At 37.2% G+C, this 18,162-nt stretch overlaps 1 protein-coding gene and 1 long non-coding RNA gene across 5 annotated transcripts in view; one reads left to right on the plus strand and one right to left on the minus strand.

Annotated features, from left to right (window-relative positions):
- LOC137491042 (uncharacterized) overlaps window positions 1-16,294 on the minus strand; it is a 31,694-nt gene extending 15,400 nt beyond the window's left edge. For 2 of the 4 annotated variants that reach the window (XM_068220107.2, XM_068220106.2), the window contains exons 1-2: window positions 16,244-16,294; window positions 15,240-15,389 (exon numbers count right to left, since the gene is read on the minus strand). In XM_068220107.2, coding sequence (XP_068076208.1) covers window positions 15,240-15,324 — 85 coding nt within the window. In that variant the 5' untranslated portion in view covers window positions 15,325-15,389; window positions 16,244-16,294. Of the gene's footprint in view, window positions 1-6,877; window positions 11,489-15,239; window positions 15,390-16,243 lie in introns of those variants that run through there. The other 2 variants (XM_073948984.1, XM_068220105.2) reach the window with 2 other exon arrangements.
- The window catches only part of LOC141381959 (uncharacterized), a 239,902-nt gene that overhangs the window by 1,720 nt on the left and 220,020 nt on the right, over window positions 1-18,162 (plus strand). The window lies entirely within an intron of this gene.

Raw genomic sequence — 18,162 nt, forward strand, 5'->3', positions numbered from 1 at the left:
CTAAGGCCGCCTCATCATCTAAGGTACGTGGAAATTACAACCACATCATTCCCTCTACCTCAACCCCGCGTCCTTCTCTGTGCAGGCCCAGCGCACCCGGGGCGCGGCTCGGCCAGGCGTCGTTCACGCCGACACCCGGCTACCACGGCGCCTGGGTGCAGCCGCGTAAGGTGCTTGCCAGATCCTGGGGCAGAACGTCTTCTCCTCCCGTGTTCGAGATCTCCACGGAGAACCGCTTCTCCCCTCTCCGCGAGTCGGGTCCCGATGTGGCCATCATCGGTGACTCGATCGTTCGTCACGTCCGTGCCGCCTCCTCAAAAGGTAATAAAGTACGTACTTTCTGCTTTCCTGGTGCCCGTGTGAGAAATATTTCTACACAGATTCCAACCATCCTGGGCGCTGCCGAGAGCCCTGGTGCTGTTGTCCTCCACGTGGGGACAAACGACACCGGGCTCAGGCAGTCGGAGATCCTGAAGAAGGACTTCAGGAGCCTGATCGAGACGGTTCGACGCACCTCGCCCCCACGCAGATCATCGTTTCTGGGCCACTTCCTACCTACCGCCGAGGAAATGAAAGGTTCAGTAGACTTTTAGCTCTGAATGAATGGCTAATAACATGGTGTAAAGAACAGAAATTGCTCTTTGCTAATAACTGGAATCTTTTCTGGGAGCGTCCTAGGCTCTTCCGTGCTGACGGCCTGCACCCCAGTCGAGCCGGAGCTGAACTCCTGTCAGATAACATCTCCAGATTACTTTGCACCATCTGACTAGCAGGTAAAAATTCACAAAATTCATATTATAGCCACCTAGACTCTTGTTCGTCCCACTTAAACATCAGTAACGCATATCTGGCAAATCCTATAGAGACTGTGTCTGTTCCTCGTATTATTAGATTAAGAAATAAACGTGTGCTCCAGAAAAAATCTATTAAGAATCAAACCAGAAAAACCAGTAGAAAGTGAAAATACAAATTTCGTAAAACTTGGTCTCCTAAACATCAGGTCACTTGCACCTAAAGCACTTATCATTAATGAAATAATAACAGAAAACAATCTTAATGCACTCTGTCTCACTGAAACCTGGCTGAAACAAAATGACTATATTAGCTTAAATGAAGCAACTCCTCCAGGATTCTTATATAAACATGAGGCTCGTCAAACTGGTCGTGGTGGTGGAGTTGCATCAATCTTTAGTGATTTCCGTAATATTAATTAGAGAAAAGGACTTATGTTTAGCTCCTTTGAAGTATTATCGCTTAATGTTCAGCTTCCAGATACTATGCAAAAACCTATGTTATCTTTCGCTTTAATCACCATATATAGACCCCCAGGACCCTATGTCAATTTTCTAAAATATTTTTCTGATTTTATTTCTGACTTACTAGTCAAAACTGATAAAATGCTAATTGTAGGTGACTTTAACATCCACATAGATGACACTAATGATACATTAGGGCTCGCGTTTATGGATTTAATACACTCACTTGGGATAAAGCAAAACGTTGTGGGTCCAACCCATCGCTTAAAGCATACATTAGATCTAATTCTGTCTTATGGAATCAAGGTTATTGACGTAGACATTATACCATAAAGTGATGATATTACAGATCACTACCTCTTACTATATAAGCTATGTTTACCTGAAATCGGCAAACCCGCTCCAATACTCCGCCCTAGTAGAACTATTGTTCCGTCAACTAAAGATGAATTTATAAATAACTTACCTGATCTCTCTCTATTTCGTAATGCACCTGCAAACTCAAATGATCTTGATGTAGTAACCAGCAGTATGGATGCCATCTTTACTAGCACACTAAATACTGTGGCACCCATCAAATTAAAAAGGCTAGAGAGATTAAAACTATACCATGGTATAATAGTCATACTCGTGCGCTCAAAACAGCAACCCGCGCCCTGGAACGTAAATGGAAAAAAAACTAATTTAGAGATCTTTAGAATTGCGTACAAAAACAGTATGTCCAGCTATAGGAGGGCTCTAAAATCTGCCAGGACCGAGCACCTGCGCGAACTGATAGAAAATAATCATAACAATCCTAGATTTTTATTTAACACCATCTCTAAATTAGCAAATAATCGGTCATCCTTGGAACAAACTACTCCACCGCAAATTAGTAGTGATGACTTCATGAATTTTTTCAGTGATAAAATAGAAGGCTTTAGACAGAAAATAGGAGATGCCAAACTTTCTGCACCGGCTTATACTCCAAATCCTGTAAATATTTCATTGAATCATAATAATAACCTACACTGCTTCAAAATCATAGAACATGAAGAGTTAGTAAAAATTATAAATAGCTCTAAACCAGCTACGTGTATGCTTGACTCAATTCCAACAAAATTACTGAAAGAGCTGCTACCTGCTATAGGAGAACCTCTTCTTAACATTATCAACTCTTCTTTATCTATAGGCCATGTTCCAAACTCTTACAAGCTAGCTGTTATTAAGCCTATTATTAAGAAACCGCAACTAGACACCAACAACTTAGCTAACTATAGGCCTATTTCAAATCTTCCATTTATGTCTAAAATACTAGGAAAAGTTGTTTCCACTCAATTATGCTCTTTTCTGCAGACGAACAATATTTTTGAAGTGTTTTAGTCAGGTTTCAGGGCTCACCACAGTACAGAAACCGCCTTAGTGAAAATAACCAATGATTTACTCTTAGCTGCTGACCGAGGGTGCGTCTCGCTATTAGTTTTACTCGATCTTAGTGCGGCATTTGACAACATTGACCACAATATCCTCATAAATCGCTTAAAGTCTACAGGTGTCCAGGGACAGGTTCTACAATGGTTTAAGTCATACTTAACTGACCGTTACCAGTTTGTGAAAATGAATGGACAGCCTTCACAAGTCAGCCCAGTAAAGTATGGGGTGCCTCAAGGATCAGTTTTAGGCCCTTTACTGTTTACAATTTACATGCTACCTCTGGGAGACAGTATTAGAAGACATGGGATCAGCTTTCACTGCTATGCAGGTGGTACTCAATTATATATTTCAACTAAACCTGACAAGACATCTGAACTTTCTAAACTAACTGAGTGTATCAAAGACATTAAAGACTGGATGACCAACAATTTTCTTACAAAGTTAGCTTTAGCTCTACTATAAAAGATCTGGGTGTCATATTAGACAGCAATCTAACTTTTGAAAATCATATATCCCATGTCACAAAAACGGCCTTCTTTCATCTGAGAAATATCGCTAAATTACGAAATATGCTATCCATCTCAGATGCAGAAAAGCTAGTCCATGCTTTTATGACTTCGAGGCTGGATTACTGTAATGTTTTTTTGCTGGCTGCCCAGCAACCTCTATTAACAAACTTCAATTAGTACAAAATGCAGCAGCCAGAGTTCTGACCAGGTCTAGAAAATATGATCATATCACCCCAATTTTATCCTCCTTACACTGGCTGCCTGTTAAGTTTCGTATTGAATTTAAAATATTACTTCTCACCTATAAAGCTCTAAATAATCTAGCTCCTGTTTATCTAACCAACCTTCTGTCTCGCTACAATCCAACTCGCTTTTTAAGATCTCAAAACTCAGGGCTTCTGGTAGTACCTAGAATAGCAAAATCAAGTAAAGGAGGTCGAGCCTTCTCTTTCATGGCTCCTAAACTCTGGAATAGCCTTCCTGATAACGTCCGAGGCTCAGACACACTCTCCCAGTTCAAAACTAGATTAAAGACCTATCTGTTTAGTAAAGCATACACTCAATGCATCACCTAGCGGGTTCCACACTGGCTCCTACATCTTGCTTATATACACTATGAACAGCAGCTACGCTAATTATTCTCTTTATTCTCTATTTTCACCTGGGGATACTCATCCCGAGGTCCTCAGATAATGCGGAGTCACTGATTGGATCCAAGACCAGCGACGAGATGATCCCAAGGATTCCATATCCGGGACCAGGCCATATCCTGAGCTGCTGCTGCGCTGATAGTCGTGGGGAGTGGAGAACATGAGTCTGATTCCAGCGACGCTCCAGGGACAGACGAGTCTTCGCTGAGGCCATCTTCCAGCCTCCACCACCGCGACTGAAGCTCTGCACAAGACTTTTGGCCAGCGGAGAAATTAAAATGGTCCTGCCCAACTGAGTCTGGTTCTCTTAAAGTTTTTTTTCCCTCTCCACTTCTGCCTCACATGGTTCAGGATTGGTAGAGCTACGCATCGATGAATTTGCTCTTCAGTGTTTGAACTCTCAGTAATGATTAAATCACACTGAACTGAGCTAAACTGAACTGAACTTAAACACTAAAACCTGAACCACAATGTTCCAGTTACTATGACCATTTATGTGAAGCTGCTTTGACACAATCTACATTGTAAAAGCGCTATACAAATAAAGCTGAATTGAATTGAATAAACTGTAAATTTTATAAAGCTATTTTTTTTCTTCGTTTTGTATAGATTTTTTGCAGTAAAAGAAAGAAAATGCATGCATTTACTTAACCCAACGAAACAAAACTGTAACAAGACTTCAAATATAAGGGTAGAGCTGACACATAAACTAATGGAGTTTCTGTAATGTCAGCTGATGATAGTGTTTTTATTGTCAGTGTGTTCTGATTGACTGAATGTTTATGTTGAAAGAGAACATGTGTTTGTGTTTTAAACAATAATTTCATTTTGAAACATGTTTGCAGTGTTTTGTTAGACATGGTGTAGAGTGTTCGTTTATTATTGTATTTTGAAAAGTAGTTTAGAGGTTTAGTTTACAATGTGTGATTTTGAGCATGAAATTAACTGTTTTGCCAATTGTGTGTTTTAAGTGTGTTGCTGTGTTAAGAGTTTAGCAAACTTATTAAATGTATTGAAAAAAGTGTCATAGCCATTGTAAAAAACTGTAAAAAAAAAAAAAAAAAAAAACTAAGTATTTTCTATTCTGCCTGTTCTTCTGCATTTGCCCGACTACTTCTTTTCTGTCCCGGCCTGGTAACGGTGGTCCTTTGGCCTATTATGTTTCTCCTACGGCGACGCATTTTCACTAAGTTGAAGCCAGCCTCGTCAACATAGATAATTTCATGTGGGACTTGATTGGCCTCCAACTCCATGACAGCCTAAAAGTAATTAGACACAGTGTAAATGGCTCACTGTACGGTTTGAATTTAAACTGTTTCTAATTGAATTTAATTAGATTTCTGTTGAATTTAAATTTCTGTTTGTTTAAATTGGGGTTAACTGGATGCATGAAATGTGTTAATTGTATAGCCCACAAAAATGGATGTTGTGCTAGCCGTGTTAAGAGTTTAGGAAACTTGTTAAATGTATTGAAAAATGTATCATAGCCATTGTAAAAAACTGTAAACCCATAAAAACAAAGAAGAAATCAATTCACAAGAAAACAAGAAACAAAAGAAATCAATTCACAATCCCTCTTGCATTATAATGAGTTGGATTAATAGCTTTGTAAAAACCATTACATCTTTCTTGGTCTCTAGGTAACAGGTTATATCTATATCTAGTCTCTTTAAAGTGACTGAGGGTCTGGCGCAATGTCAGGAGTGCAATAGTAGTGTTAATTCATTTAGCCCAGCTTCCAGAGAGAGGATTTGATTTTAGTTTGTTAACTGTGAAGGTGAATTTGGCTCATTATAGCCCAGACAAGAGTGCTTGCACTCTTCCTATTGATAATACACAGAAATGTGTTGCATCACTACAATCACCTCATTATTTAAATGAAAAGATATTTTGTTAAGTGAACTTGACTGACATGGAGTTCAGCAAGGTGATAATTAAACATGGTAATGGTGCTGAATTGGACTATTGTGCTGTTGTCATGTTTAATGCGTGTAATGTAAAAAAAAATTCATTATTCTAAGTTGAAGTTACAGAACACGCGGATGAATGTTTTAAGACTGGTGAAGATAAAGATGTTTTTGCAGGTCATGAATTTGAATCCTGTGTGGCTTAGGTCAAGTGGATGACCTTTTGTGTCTGATCAGAGGAACTCTGAGTCTTAGAATTAGCCTGGATGTTTGGATTTAGATTTGGAGCAAGTTGTAAATGCATCAGAGGATGTATCGATGAAAGTATGTGTTGTTTACTTCTGGATGACTATTAGGGCTTGCGCATTTGTGTTCATATTCTGGTCTTTGGTCCGCTGTTTTGTTTTTCGTATATTTTCACTGACGAACTGACGAACCGTCTTCAAAACCGAATAGCTTGATGAATACAAGGACGAAGCCCATTGTGAGTAGAAGGTGGAAGAGCCCTTAGCTTGGGGACTGGAATTTTAAGGTTCCAGCATGTCCAAGAAAGGGCGAAGAAACTCTGTAACCTAAGTAGGGAGCACAAGTCATTGCTTCCACTTTCTTTAGTGACCTCACTGGTTGACCTGGAGCAGATTAATTTGCTTCGGTCAAAAACAGGGGACTGAAGGAGTTAGAGTTCTACCTTCAAATTCATCTCAACAAATCAACGTTAATCCTTTTTCTCAACATCCTGTTTCTCATCACGTTTTATTAAATATAATTATTTAATTTCTTTTATTAAATTTAATTATTAATTATAGAACTTTGAATTGATTTAACTAATGTATAAATTCACGCTTCTTAATGTTAGAATGTTCAGTGTCCTTGTTTCTCTTTTTGCCTGTCTTTTTAAAATTTGTTTTCAGGATTCACACAAAAACCAGGTCATAGGTCATGGAGATCTCTCTCTCCCTCTGTCCCAGAGGAGAAGAAAATCACCTGTTCTAGTCGTCCAAATGTGGCAGGGGGGACAAGAAATTGAATTAAACACCTTAAACGACAACGTCACCCGATTAAGCCGGGAATAATAATAATTATTATTATATTTTACAGGCATCTATAGGTTCGTAGCCAAAGTAGGGTGAGCATGGAGACGTAAAATCAGAAAAAAAGCACTTTATTGAAATACAAAAGTTAAAATAATTAAAAAATCTTTTTAACATGAGCCTATTACAAAACAACAACAAAAAAGACAACAATAATCCAAAACAATAGAGCGGGGTACCAGCGGAAGTTTGCAAGTGTCCACAACACCAAGGAATACAAACACACACGCACACACACAGCCCCTATGAAAACACAGCAAACTTATTTTACACAGCAAGATCTGTTTAGCACAGCACTCGGTGTATATATACACATACACACACTAATACAATGCACCCAAGCTGGGTCTTCCCCACCCCCCTATAACCAAATAGGTTTCAAAGAAAATACACTGAAGACAGTTACAAAACAAAGAGAAACTATTAAAGAAAAATATGAAAATCACAACCAAAAAGTAACAATTTAGAATAGACCTGAACAGAAAAGGAAAATTAGCAAAAATCACTCGAATGCATAACAAAAACACAAAGCCACGATTTACAATAAAAAAACTCAATCAAAACAAACATATGCTCTGCCATACATACCATACAGATGTTAGAACATGGCCTCACTCTGCAAACATCGGAAGTTATTGGTAACCACTAAATCGGACACCACCAACGCACAAAGCACAAATCAAAGCGCCGGGAACCAGAGCAGGCAGAAAGCACGCCGAACGAACAGCGTCTGGTGCAGAGCAGCTGAGGACCAAACCAGTCAATCCTGCCAACACTTATAGTACAGTTACTACCCAAATATACTGAAGTGTACACAAATTCATCTTCCGCACTTACCATTTCTTTCAACCGGAAGGGTTTACCCTTCAGAAAAAAAAGACGGCAACACCGATGACACATTCCGAGTTACCAAATGCGCTTAACTTTTATACTTCCTAAACGGGATCTGATAGGTTTGATGACTTAGCGTGACCCAGCCAATAGAAACTACAGTAATAGTCAACCCGGATCTCATAGACTCAACAAGTTAGTGTTACACCAGCCAATAGCCGTAAAGGGATATTCCACCCTGCTACACTGATATTGTCTACAATAATTTACCTATTTTGATTGTATTTCCTATTAAAATTCCTTTTGTGTGGAGATAGACACTGTGTGTAGTCAGGATATTGTAGCAGACTGTTGATGGAAACAGTCTTGAACCAGTTTGATAACACAGCTGAGCGTACAAGAAACATCCTTGAGTTTTTAACACAGATGGTCTCTTGTGTCTATTGTCACCCTGGTTTATCTTTTCACAGGTTGTAGATCAGCTCCTAATAACTTAGGGTCGACCTAACCCCCAGGAACCATGTCGCCATCCATATCTGGAGTTATATACAATTCTTTCTTAACGCACGCATTGAGGTCATCCTTATCTGGAGCTACAATAATTTTTTTTTTTTTTTTAATGCAACCAATGAGAAATGTTTACCTGGATCCCACCTTTTCTGGACTTGTGTAGAGTATAATTACTGCATTGTTGTAATGTAAGTCAGAGCGGCCTAGGAACTCATTGCGAGTGTTGAAGCTGGCTTCTGCTGTTAAAACTGCAAACTATCATTAGTAAACTTATTTATTTGAATCTCTGACTCCGGCTCTTCTTTATCTGACAGACTGGTCATTCTTTGGGTTAAACTGTATACCATCCCTACCGTAGTAAACTAGAACCTAAAAGTAAATAATCTTTACTAATAAAAAATACAACACAGGACAATTGAATGGGCTTTCTAAACTTGAGGCCCTGGTATACTGCAAACTAACTGTCCTGGAGCTCCACCTTATTTGATGTGCGTGGTGTCTTCCCAGTGATTTGTTTCTCATTCAGGGAGTCAAGACAGAGAACATCATCCAAAACAACACTAGCTACATGAATACACTGGAGAGTGTGGAGAGTGAGAGAAACACGACACATTTACAACCCCACCAACAACCCTAGTGTAGGCGTGTTGGAAAACAGTATATCGTCCCTCAGCCTTTTTAAACATTATTCAGACATAAAAAATCCTGTGCACATGAGAAAATGTAGTGTTGCATTCATATCATGTATGCAACTTTTTGTCTATGTGTTTCTTAAGCTGCGCCGATTGAGCGAAACTCTGTTGACATGGATCAGATCTGTACGGTTTCTCCAGTGTGAGTCCTCTTCTGTTTTCAGATGTGTTAACCGATTAAACCTCTTGTAGTAAAAATTCTTGCCACACTGATTGCTTGTGAATGGTTTCTTTCCAGAGTGGATCCTCATGTGTTTATTAAGGTTTGCTGATCGGTTAAAACTCTTTTCACACTGAGTGCATGTGAATGGTTTCTATCCAGAGTGGGTCTTCGTGTGTTTATTAAGGTCTGAGGAGTTGCTGAAACTCATCCCACACCGAAGCTGCAGTCACACTAGAGTTTAAGCATGCAAAATTCTGTTGTTTGGTTTCTCTCCAGTGTGGATCCTCAAGTGTAAATTACGGGATGATGATTGGCTGAAACTCTTCCCACACTGAGTGCATGTGAATGGTTTCTCTCCAGTGTGAATCCGTATGTGTTTACTATAGGGATGGGAAGATTAACCGATATGTATCGATACGCGGTCATGCGCGTGCACGATGCTAGTGCATCGGTAGAGCAGCAGAGGATGAATGAAATTTTGGAAGCAAATCGAGATGCATCGGTTTTTGCGAGATGCATTGGTTTTTCCAAGATACAACTTATATTTTTAATATAGAATGTATTTTTTATTTATTACCAGTGTTGTCAACCTGTTTTTGGCGCATAATTTAATCGACCTACATAAAGTATTAGCAACGGACTTGCGGATCTTATTCCTCACTGAGATTTAAATCTAAAGTATGGCAACATTATGGATTCTGCAAAAAGGATGGATGACTTGACAGGACAGATGCAATTTGCAAAATGTGCCGCGCATCTGTAAAATACATGGGCAGTATGACTAATCTGATATCTCACTTGAAGCGGCGCCACGGTGTTGTTGTGGAAGCATCTTCCAGTGTCCCTGCATCCCTGGCTTCCTGCTCTGCTTCAACTGTAGCTACCAGCTCAAAAAGTGGTGAGAAAAGCATTGAAAGTTTTCTCCATGCACAACAGTTCTGCTTGCTCTACGCCAATAACGAATGCTATTGCATTGTTCATCTGCAAAGATATTCAGCCTAGTGTCACGGAGAACGAAGGTTTTAAACACCTCCTGTTAATTTTTATTTATTTATATTTTTATTAGACCTGTTGTTTACAGTGATAGTGATGTTTCAAAGCAACATAACACTGCTAGTTCACCACCTTAAGTTTTGAATATTCAGTGGCACAATATATCTTTGTAAAACTTGTTTTCATAGTTGAAAAGTTAAATCACAATTCTTGTTGTGCAATGCTAAACCTTTATGTTGAAAGAGTGCAAATATATACATTTATAATATATATTGCACTTATACATTCTGTTTATCTTGAAAATACTTAAATAATATGTGCTATAGGTTCTAAAATGGCCCTCTACTGTGAACTGACACTGGCTCTGAGAGAAGCCAGTTTGTAAAAAAAAGTCATGGTTTTGCTTGGTTAATAAATAATCAAACTCATTCAATGGCACAGCATCCTCTTTCACATAATCTCATAAGCTTGATTTAATTAGTTAGTGCTGAATTATCGCATTGTATCGTGATATGGGTGTGAATCGTATCGTGTTGCATCGCAATATGTCACAAATGTATCGCTAATATATCGGATCGTATTCTTTGTATCGAGATGCGTATCGGATCGGCATTATAGCTTAGATGCCCAACCCTAGTTTACTAAGGTGTAATGAGCAGTAAAAATTCTTGCCACACTGATTGCTTGTGAATGGTTTCTCTCCAGTGTGGATCCTCATGTGTTTATTAAGGTATGATGATTGGCTGAAACTCTTCCCACACTGAGGGCATGTGTATGGTTTCTCTCCAGTGTGGATCCTCATGTGTTTATTAAGGTGTGATGATTGGCTGAAACTCTTCCCACACTGAGGGCATGTGAATGGTTTCTCTCCAGTGTGGATCCTCATGTGTTTATTAAGGTGTGATGATTGGCTGAAACTCTTTCCACACTGAGGGCATGTGAATGGTTTCTCTCCAGTGTGGATCTTCATGTGTTTATTGAGGTTTGATGATAGGCTGAAACTCTTACCACACTGTGTGCATGTGAATGGTTTCTCTCCAGTATGGATCCTCATGTGTAGATTTAGGGATGATAATAGGCTGAAACTCTTCCCACACTGAGTGCATGTGAATGGTTTCTCTCCAGTATGGATCCTCATGTGTAGATTAAGGGATGATAATTGGCTGTAACTCTTCCCACACTGAGTGCATGTGTATGGTTTCTCTCCAGTATGGATCCTCATGTGTAGATTAAGGGATGATAATTGGCTAAAACTCTTCCCACACTGAGTGCATGTGAATGGTTTCTCTCCAGTGTGGATCATCATGTGAATCTTAAGTTTGTTTTTGCATGACAAACTTTTTCCACACTGAGTGCAGATGAAACAATTCTTGTCTTTCCTTTTTAAAATACTATCAGTCTGTAAATTATTTTTTTCCTCAATTTTGACATGATGTTGCTCCTCTTTACTCCACTTATTCTCTTCAATTAGTTCTGAAATATACACACATATATATATATATATATATATATATATATATATATATATATATATATATATATATATATATATATTAAAAAAAACATTCATTTTCATTAAGTCTTTAAAAATCTTCATCAAAAGCTGAAAAGTGAAAAGACACTGGAAACATTGGCTACACACACTGTAATTTTGATGCACATTAAATGCAAAATAAATCAGATCATATTTTGTTCGGTCCAATAATGGTGTACACATTTAAACAGATTTAATTCAATTCATCTTTATTCATCTAGTGCTTTTACAATGTAAAATGTGCCAAAGCCGCTTAACATAGAATTTATTGTAAATTGAAACGGTCAGTCCAGTTTTCAGAGTTTCTTACATAATTGATCATAAGTCATATTGGTCATATTGATAGGACAGATTTGAAAGCTGTAAATGGCCTGTTTTTATTTGTAATCATTCATAATTACAACAAAATATTTTTCCTAAAATGTGTAAAGCAGACCAGGGCTCAAAATTAACCTTTTTGCTTGGTAGCACCAGTGCTCCTAATTTAAAAAATGTAGGCGCATCAACCAAAATTTAGTTGCACACACCAATTAGAGGCATCATTACTACAAGTTTAATACAAACAGATTTATATCATTTGAAATAAACACTAATCAAACTAACAAGCAACAAAATGTATGCATGGGTGAGGAAAATATGTCTCAACGAAATCCCGTTATCACAAAAAAATTAATTTTTATAACATAAATGAAGGACCAAAAGATACACGGACCCCTCACCAGCCCTTCACGCACTGCTTGACACAAATGAATCTGTTAACGATTGCTGTGCTGCTCTCACGGGTGCTGTCTGATACTGCACTGACGCTTTTGACATATACTGTACCTTATTATATGCATATGTCATGTGTATTTAGCACATGTTCGTTGTTATTTCTAGCTCTCAAGTATATTTTGTCAATAATGGTGTAGCTTCATAGTAAAACATCAAGAGCTGTTTAAATGGTTTTGTTTTATATGCCAGATCCCACATGGTCAGCTAGTTAAGAGTGGGAGTATCTGGAAGTGTGTGCAAGTTTACATGCAAGGTTTTAATATTGTGTTGTTTCGTGTTTTTAAGTGTTTGTGTGATCACCTCCCTTTTTCTTTCTTTTTCCCCTTTTTTTTTTTGCCTCTCTCCCCCACACATCCCCCTACATACAAAACCCACAGATTCCTTTTTGATGCTACTGATAAATGTTTTCGACAGCCCTCCATAAAATGGGTGGAGTAAAGACAAACTTTACCAGTTGGAATGTACGGGGGTTAAATCACCCAGTGTAACGAAACAAGGTGTTCGCACATCTTAATAAGTAAAAATCTGATATTGTATATTCACAGGAGACGCATCTGTTGAAAAAAGACTATTCTAAACTCAATAGGAGCACAAATATATCATTCTAACTTTAATAGCAAAAGTAGGGGAGTTGCTGTACTCATACATAAAAATGTACATTTAGTTTGGGAGTCAAATGTGTTAGATAAAAATGGCAGATACATAAAAATCCAAGGTAAACGTTTTTTTACTAGGAATGCACGATATATCGGCGGCCATATCGTAATCGGCCGATAAATGCTATTTTTAAGATTATCGTTATGCTATTATTAAAATTATGTCGATATTTTTACGCCGATAAAATGCGTATTCTTTACATAGGCTAAACAAACTTACTGCCGCCACTGGGTTTTGAGCGTCGCATCTGTGACGTAGCACAAATCAAGCGCGCGCTTCACACTCACAGTACACAAGAAGGAAGACAACATGTCAGCAGTGTGGGAGTTTTTCACCGTTAAAAAAGAGGACCCCAGAATTGCAATCTGCAACTGCTTCAAATGTGAGGCACTGCGAGGGGGGAGTAGGAAAAAAAGTTCAATACTACAAATGTGATAATCCATCTAAAGTGTCGTCATCCCGAAATCTATAAAGACTATCAGACTAAACTCGCTGCCAAAAAAGCACCAAGTTTAACCACAACAGAGAATCCAACGCAACAAACACTTGACAATATAAAGAAATTTGGCAAGGACAGTGCAAAAGCAAACGCTATCACAGGCAGAGTCATGGAAATGATTGCAATCGACGACCAACCTTTCAGCGTTGTGGAAGATTTTGGATTTCGTCGTCTTATTGAATTTATTGAGCCGCGCTACTCCCTCCCTAGCCGGCGGCACTTCGCTGCTGTTTCTCTCCTGGCTTTGTACAATGAAGTGTCAGCTCACATTCACACGCTTTTGGCAAAAAATGTGACTGATATAAGTTTTACAACCGACATATGGAGCTCAGATGTAAGTCCAGTGAGTATGTTAAGTCTTACAGCTCAGTGGATTGATGAAAACTTTGAGATGAAGAGGGCTATACTGCACGCGTGAGAATGCCCTGTGTCTTACACAGGCGCTGCTATAATGTGGCAACTCGAAAGCATGCTCGCTCGCTGGAACATAACTAAAGATATGGTACATGTTGTGCTGCGAGATAACGGCCGCAGTATGGTTAAAGCCATCAAAGACTGTGGTTTAAAAAGTCTTGGATGCATGGCTCACACTCTCCAGTTAGCCGTGCACGAAGGAGTTCTGAGCCAGCGAAGCATTTCCGACTGTATGGCTATAGGGAGAAAAATAGTAGGGCACTTTAAATATTCTCATCTTGCAATGTCCCGAATTGGAGAGATACAGACAGAGCTGGAACTGTTGAAAAATATGCTGCAACAAGACACTCCGACACATTGGAACAGTATGTTTTATATGATGTCAAGCTTGTTAGCACAGAAGCGAGCACTTCGTGCATATGGAGCAGAATTTGAGCTTCCCGCATCCTTCAGCGTGCATCAATGGGGGCTAATTGAAAACACAACAACATTGCTTGCTCCGTTCGAAGAGCTTGCGAGAGAAATAAGTGCACACACGGCAACTGCTTCAGACGTGATTCCCTCTATTGAGGCTCTAAAGCGATTTCTATCAAATAATAATAAATATCTCCCATAGGACAGCAGGTAAATTACTTTATCCCCTTATTTAAAAATAAATGAACAGCAAAATAAGAAATTCTATTTTATTTAACTCCTAATATATAGAGGTCAAAACATACTTTAGTTTTTGTCAACAATGATCAATATGACAAGATTAAAATTATTTAAGCTGATATTAATGCTGGCTGTGAGTGTAAGGTGTTTTAAAGTGTTTAATTAAATCTAAATGCTTATGTTAAAGGAAATATTATTTTGCATTAATCTTTATAGGTAAATGCATATCTAAGTGAGCCACCCATTGCCAGGAGTGAGAGCCCACTGCAGTTTTGGAACCGCAATATGTCCCATTTTCTAGCTTTGGCCACCGCTGGACGCAAGTACCTGTCAGCTCCTTGTACCATAATATAAGCATTTGTTTAATAATAATTTTAAAACGGCATTAGTGCCCAGTGACGTTTTTAATGCTCAAGGACACCTTACAAACAGTAGGAGAACAATAAAAGCAACAACCTTAAGAAAGTAAAGAAAATTGGAGACTAATAGTACATAAAATAATGACAAAAGACACGAGAACAAGCAACAAAAAAGAAACTCATTTCTGTCTTTCAATGAGTGCTTATGTGCGTTTAGGAGAACTAGGCAGCACACTCAGGGCTGCAAGATGGATTTAATTTATTATTCTTATTATTAAAATATCTGAATGAGGATCAAATGACTGAGTTGATCTTTGAGAATAAAAAATTAACCTGTTTGTTCTTGCAGATCTTCCTGTTTGACTGTGAATGTTTCTTCAATCTTCACATCTTCACTCTCCTCTTTAATAAACACCATCTTTATAACAGTGTGGAGATCAGTCGCTTCAGCAGGAGTTTTTATCTGTGTTTGGACACTTTATCCTGTTTAAAATGAACAAAACAATAAAAATGTCCTGTTTAAAATAAATAAAACAATGAACAGAAACAAAATAACTTCTCTTCAACACTTGCTTCAACAGTTTCTTTATATGAGAGTCATTAACAAATAGAGGTAAAGTTGGTTTTATGTTCACACATTCAGACTTTCCCCTTAATAATATAATTTCATGAAAGTATTATTTGCAAACTCTAAATAGCGAAATCATATTAGCAACAAATGACTACCAAAGTACAACATTGTTCACAGTTAAATAAACAGTGTTAATGTTGTTTTCAAGTCACACTTGCATACTAATTCCGATCAAATATTCAAAGTAACATGGTAAACAATGTAGAGACTTGTAAATGAACGAATGTGCGAATATAAAAACAAACTTTACCTCTATCATTAACAAACAGAAATCAGAAAAGTCTGATCAAGAAGAAACAATAGCCACTGATCAGCTGATTAAAACTAGTACTCAATTTCTTATATATAGTGATGTATGTTTATAATGGAATGACATTGTGCTATTCAATCAATTAAACTTTCATTAAAACACTTATTACAAACTTTTACTTTATTCAAGTATCTTCTTAATTGTTTTGTTTGTTTTATTTATCTTATTGTCTGTTTATAGCTTTTTTTTGCACAAGACAAATTTCCTCTCTGGAACAAAAAGTTTATCCTATCTTTATTTAAAAAATGGACCTCATTACTGTAAGTTTTAGTAAATAGTACTACTTTGTATAAGGGTTAAAATAATATTGTCAACAGGTACATAATTTAGCACTGAATGAAAACACTGAAACTTTAATCAATCGCTTTATATAAGGGTAAACGCTTCAAAACAAACCTTTCTCCAGTTGAATCACAGCGTGAGAGCGGCGCAGGCTTATGACGTCACAAGTCACGCCAAAATAAAAGTCTTTTTTTTTTTTTTCTTTTTTGCCACTTACTCTTAGTCATGAGTCATGACTTATTATATATAGTTTTTCTCTGCGTTTGGACACTTTTAACAAATTAACAAAGCAATTACCATAGCAATAAAAATGTCCTGTTTAAAATAAATAAAACTATGAACAGAAACAAAATAACTTCTCTTCAACAGTTTCTTTATATGAAAGTAATTAACAAAAAGAAATCCGGTAAGTCCGAGCAAGAAACAACAGCCACAAATGAGCTGATTAAAACTAGTACTCAATTTCTTATATATAGTGATGTATACTTATGAGTTGTAGACATGCAAGCCATCATGAACTGGATTTAAAAAAGTTTCTCAAAATTGTCTTAAAATGTTTAGATTAAAAAATTTGATCAACTTTAAATACTAAAGTGTGTGTTTGTGAGAGAGATCTAATCTATTTTAATTTTTATTAATATTTTTTATGTTATCAATCTTTTTATTTTTATTAATCTATTTTTATTTTATTTATTTCTGTGTTTTTTCTGTATTATATTTTATATCCATATTTGTTTGCACTAGGCTTGATCCGTAAATTGTGTATTTTATAAACTGATCGTTTATAAGGACTAAGCTATTAATAACTGTAATTCCTCGAATGGAAAAGTCTTGATTAAAGAAAAAGAGAACTTAATTCGACATGCGCATATAGTGCGCTTATTTCTGCGCGCATCGCGCACTTTACCGAATTACCTTTTTTATTTTTTATGCACTATAAATGCATCTGGCAGCACCGAAAAGAGCAAATGCCAAGTTATTAGCGCAGCGCACAGACAGCTAGCTCGTCTAGTCTGAACCAGGGGTTTTCAAACTATTCATTGCACACCGATCCCATTGCATTTTATTTAGGATAAACCACTTATTTAAAATTAATTAATTAAAAGGTGCATACTCTCCAATACACCACTGAATTATAGTGTCATAATATTTAATAATTATAATTAAGATAGACACCTGACCTCCATTTAATAAACAATTTATTTGCCATACTCTGTTAATTTGAAGTTTAAAGTTTAAATCATTTATGTTAAACTTAAATTATTTAAAAACTTAAAAAGACTTAAATTTAGTCATTTAAGACATTTTAGGTCATAAGTTTACATACATTGACCGTTGCATTTAGTAGGCCTATTCTGGTCTAAATAAGCTTTTTGCATCTAGGGTGTTTACACACACAAATTATGCAGTTTATACGTACATTTAATGTTACTTTGAAGTTACTTTTGATGCAATAAATAATCCTAAATAGTTGAAAGTGTTAACATATTCTTGAAATGTAGTTATTTTATAACTATGAAATTTATTACTAAACAAAGTGAATCATTATGAATTTGCCAAGAAATAATCCACTTTACCACTGTAAAGCAATGCCCCACACTCACTAGAACGGTAGAACCTGGACTGTATGATATGTTCTGTATGTAAAATAGAGAAAATAAGCAAGATGCGCAGTCTCATGCAGCCTTAGTGAAATATAGCGCTTCACAGCAATGAACTAAAAATAAAACCACCCTTGAAATGCTGGCGATCTTAATTTTTTTAGCCTACACTGACTTAGAATAATGTTGCACTATTTTATTAACAAATAATTAGAATGTTTTTTTTTCCTTCAACACATTCATCATTACTTTTGCCTGTGCAAGTTTTTTGCGCGTGCTTGAGCGCGAAGGCATCTATTTTCAGGTGCAAGATGCCACTTTATGTGGTACCAGCACACTCTGCCACACCTGTGGCTATGTCCCTGCTACAATAATAATAACAACAACAACGACAAAATAATAACAAAAAATAATAATAATAAGACAGGCCTA

The sequence above is a fragment of the Danio rerio genome, chromosome 4 (assembly GCF_049306965.1).
Source record: "Danio rerio strain Tuebingen ecotype United States chromosome 4, GRCz12tu, whole genome shotgun sequence".
NCBI classification, from domain to species: Eukaryota; Metazoa; Chordata; class Actinopteri; order Cypriniformes; family Danionidae; genus Danio; species Danio rerio.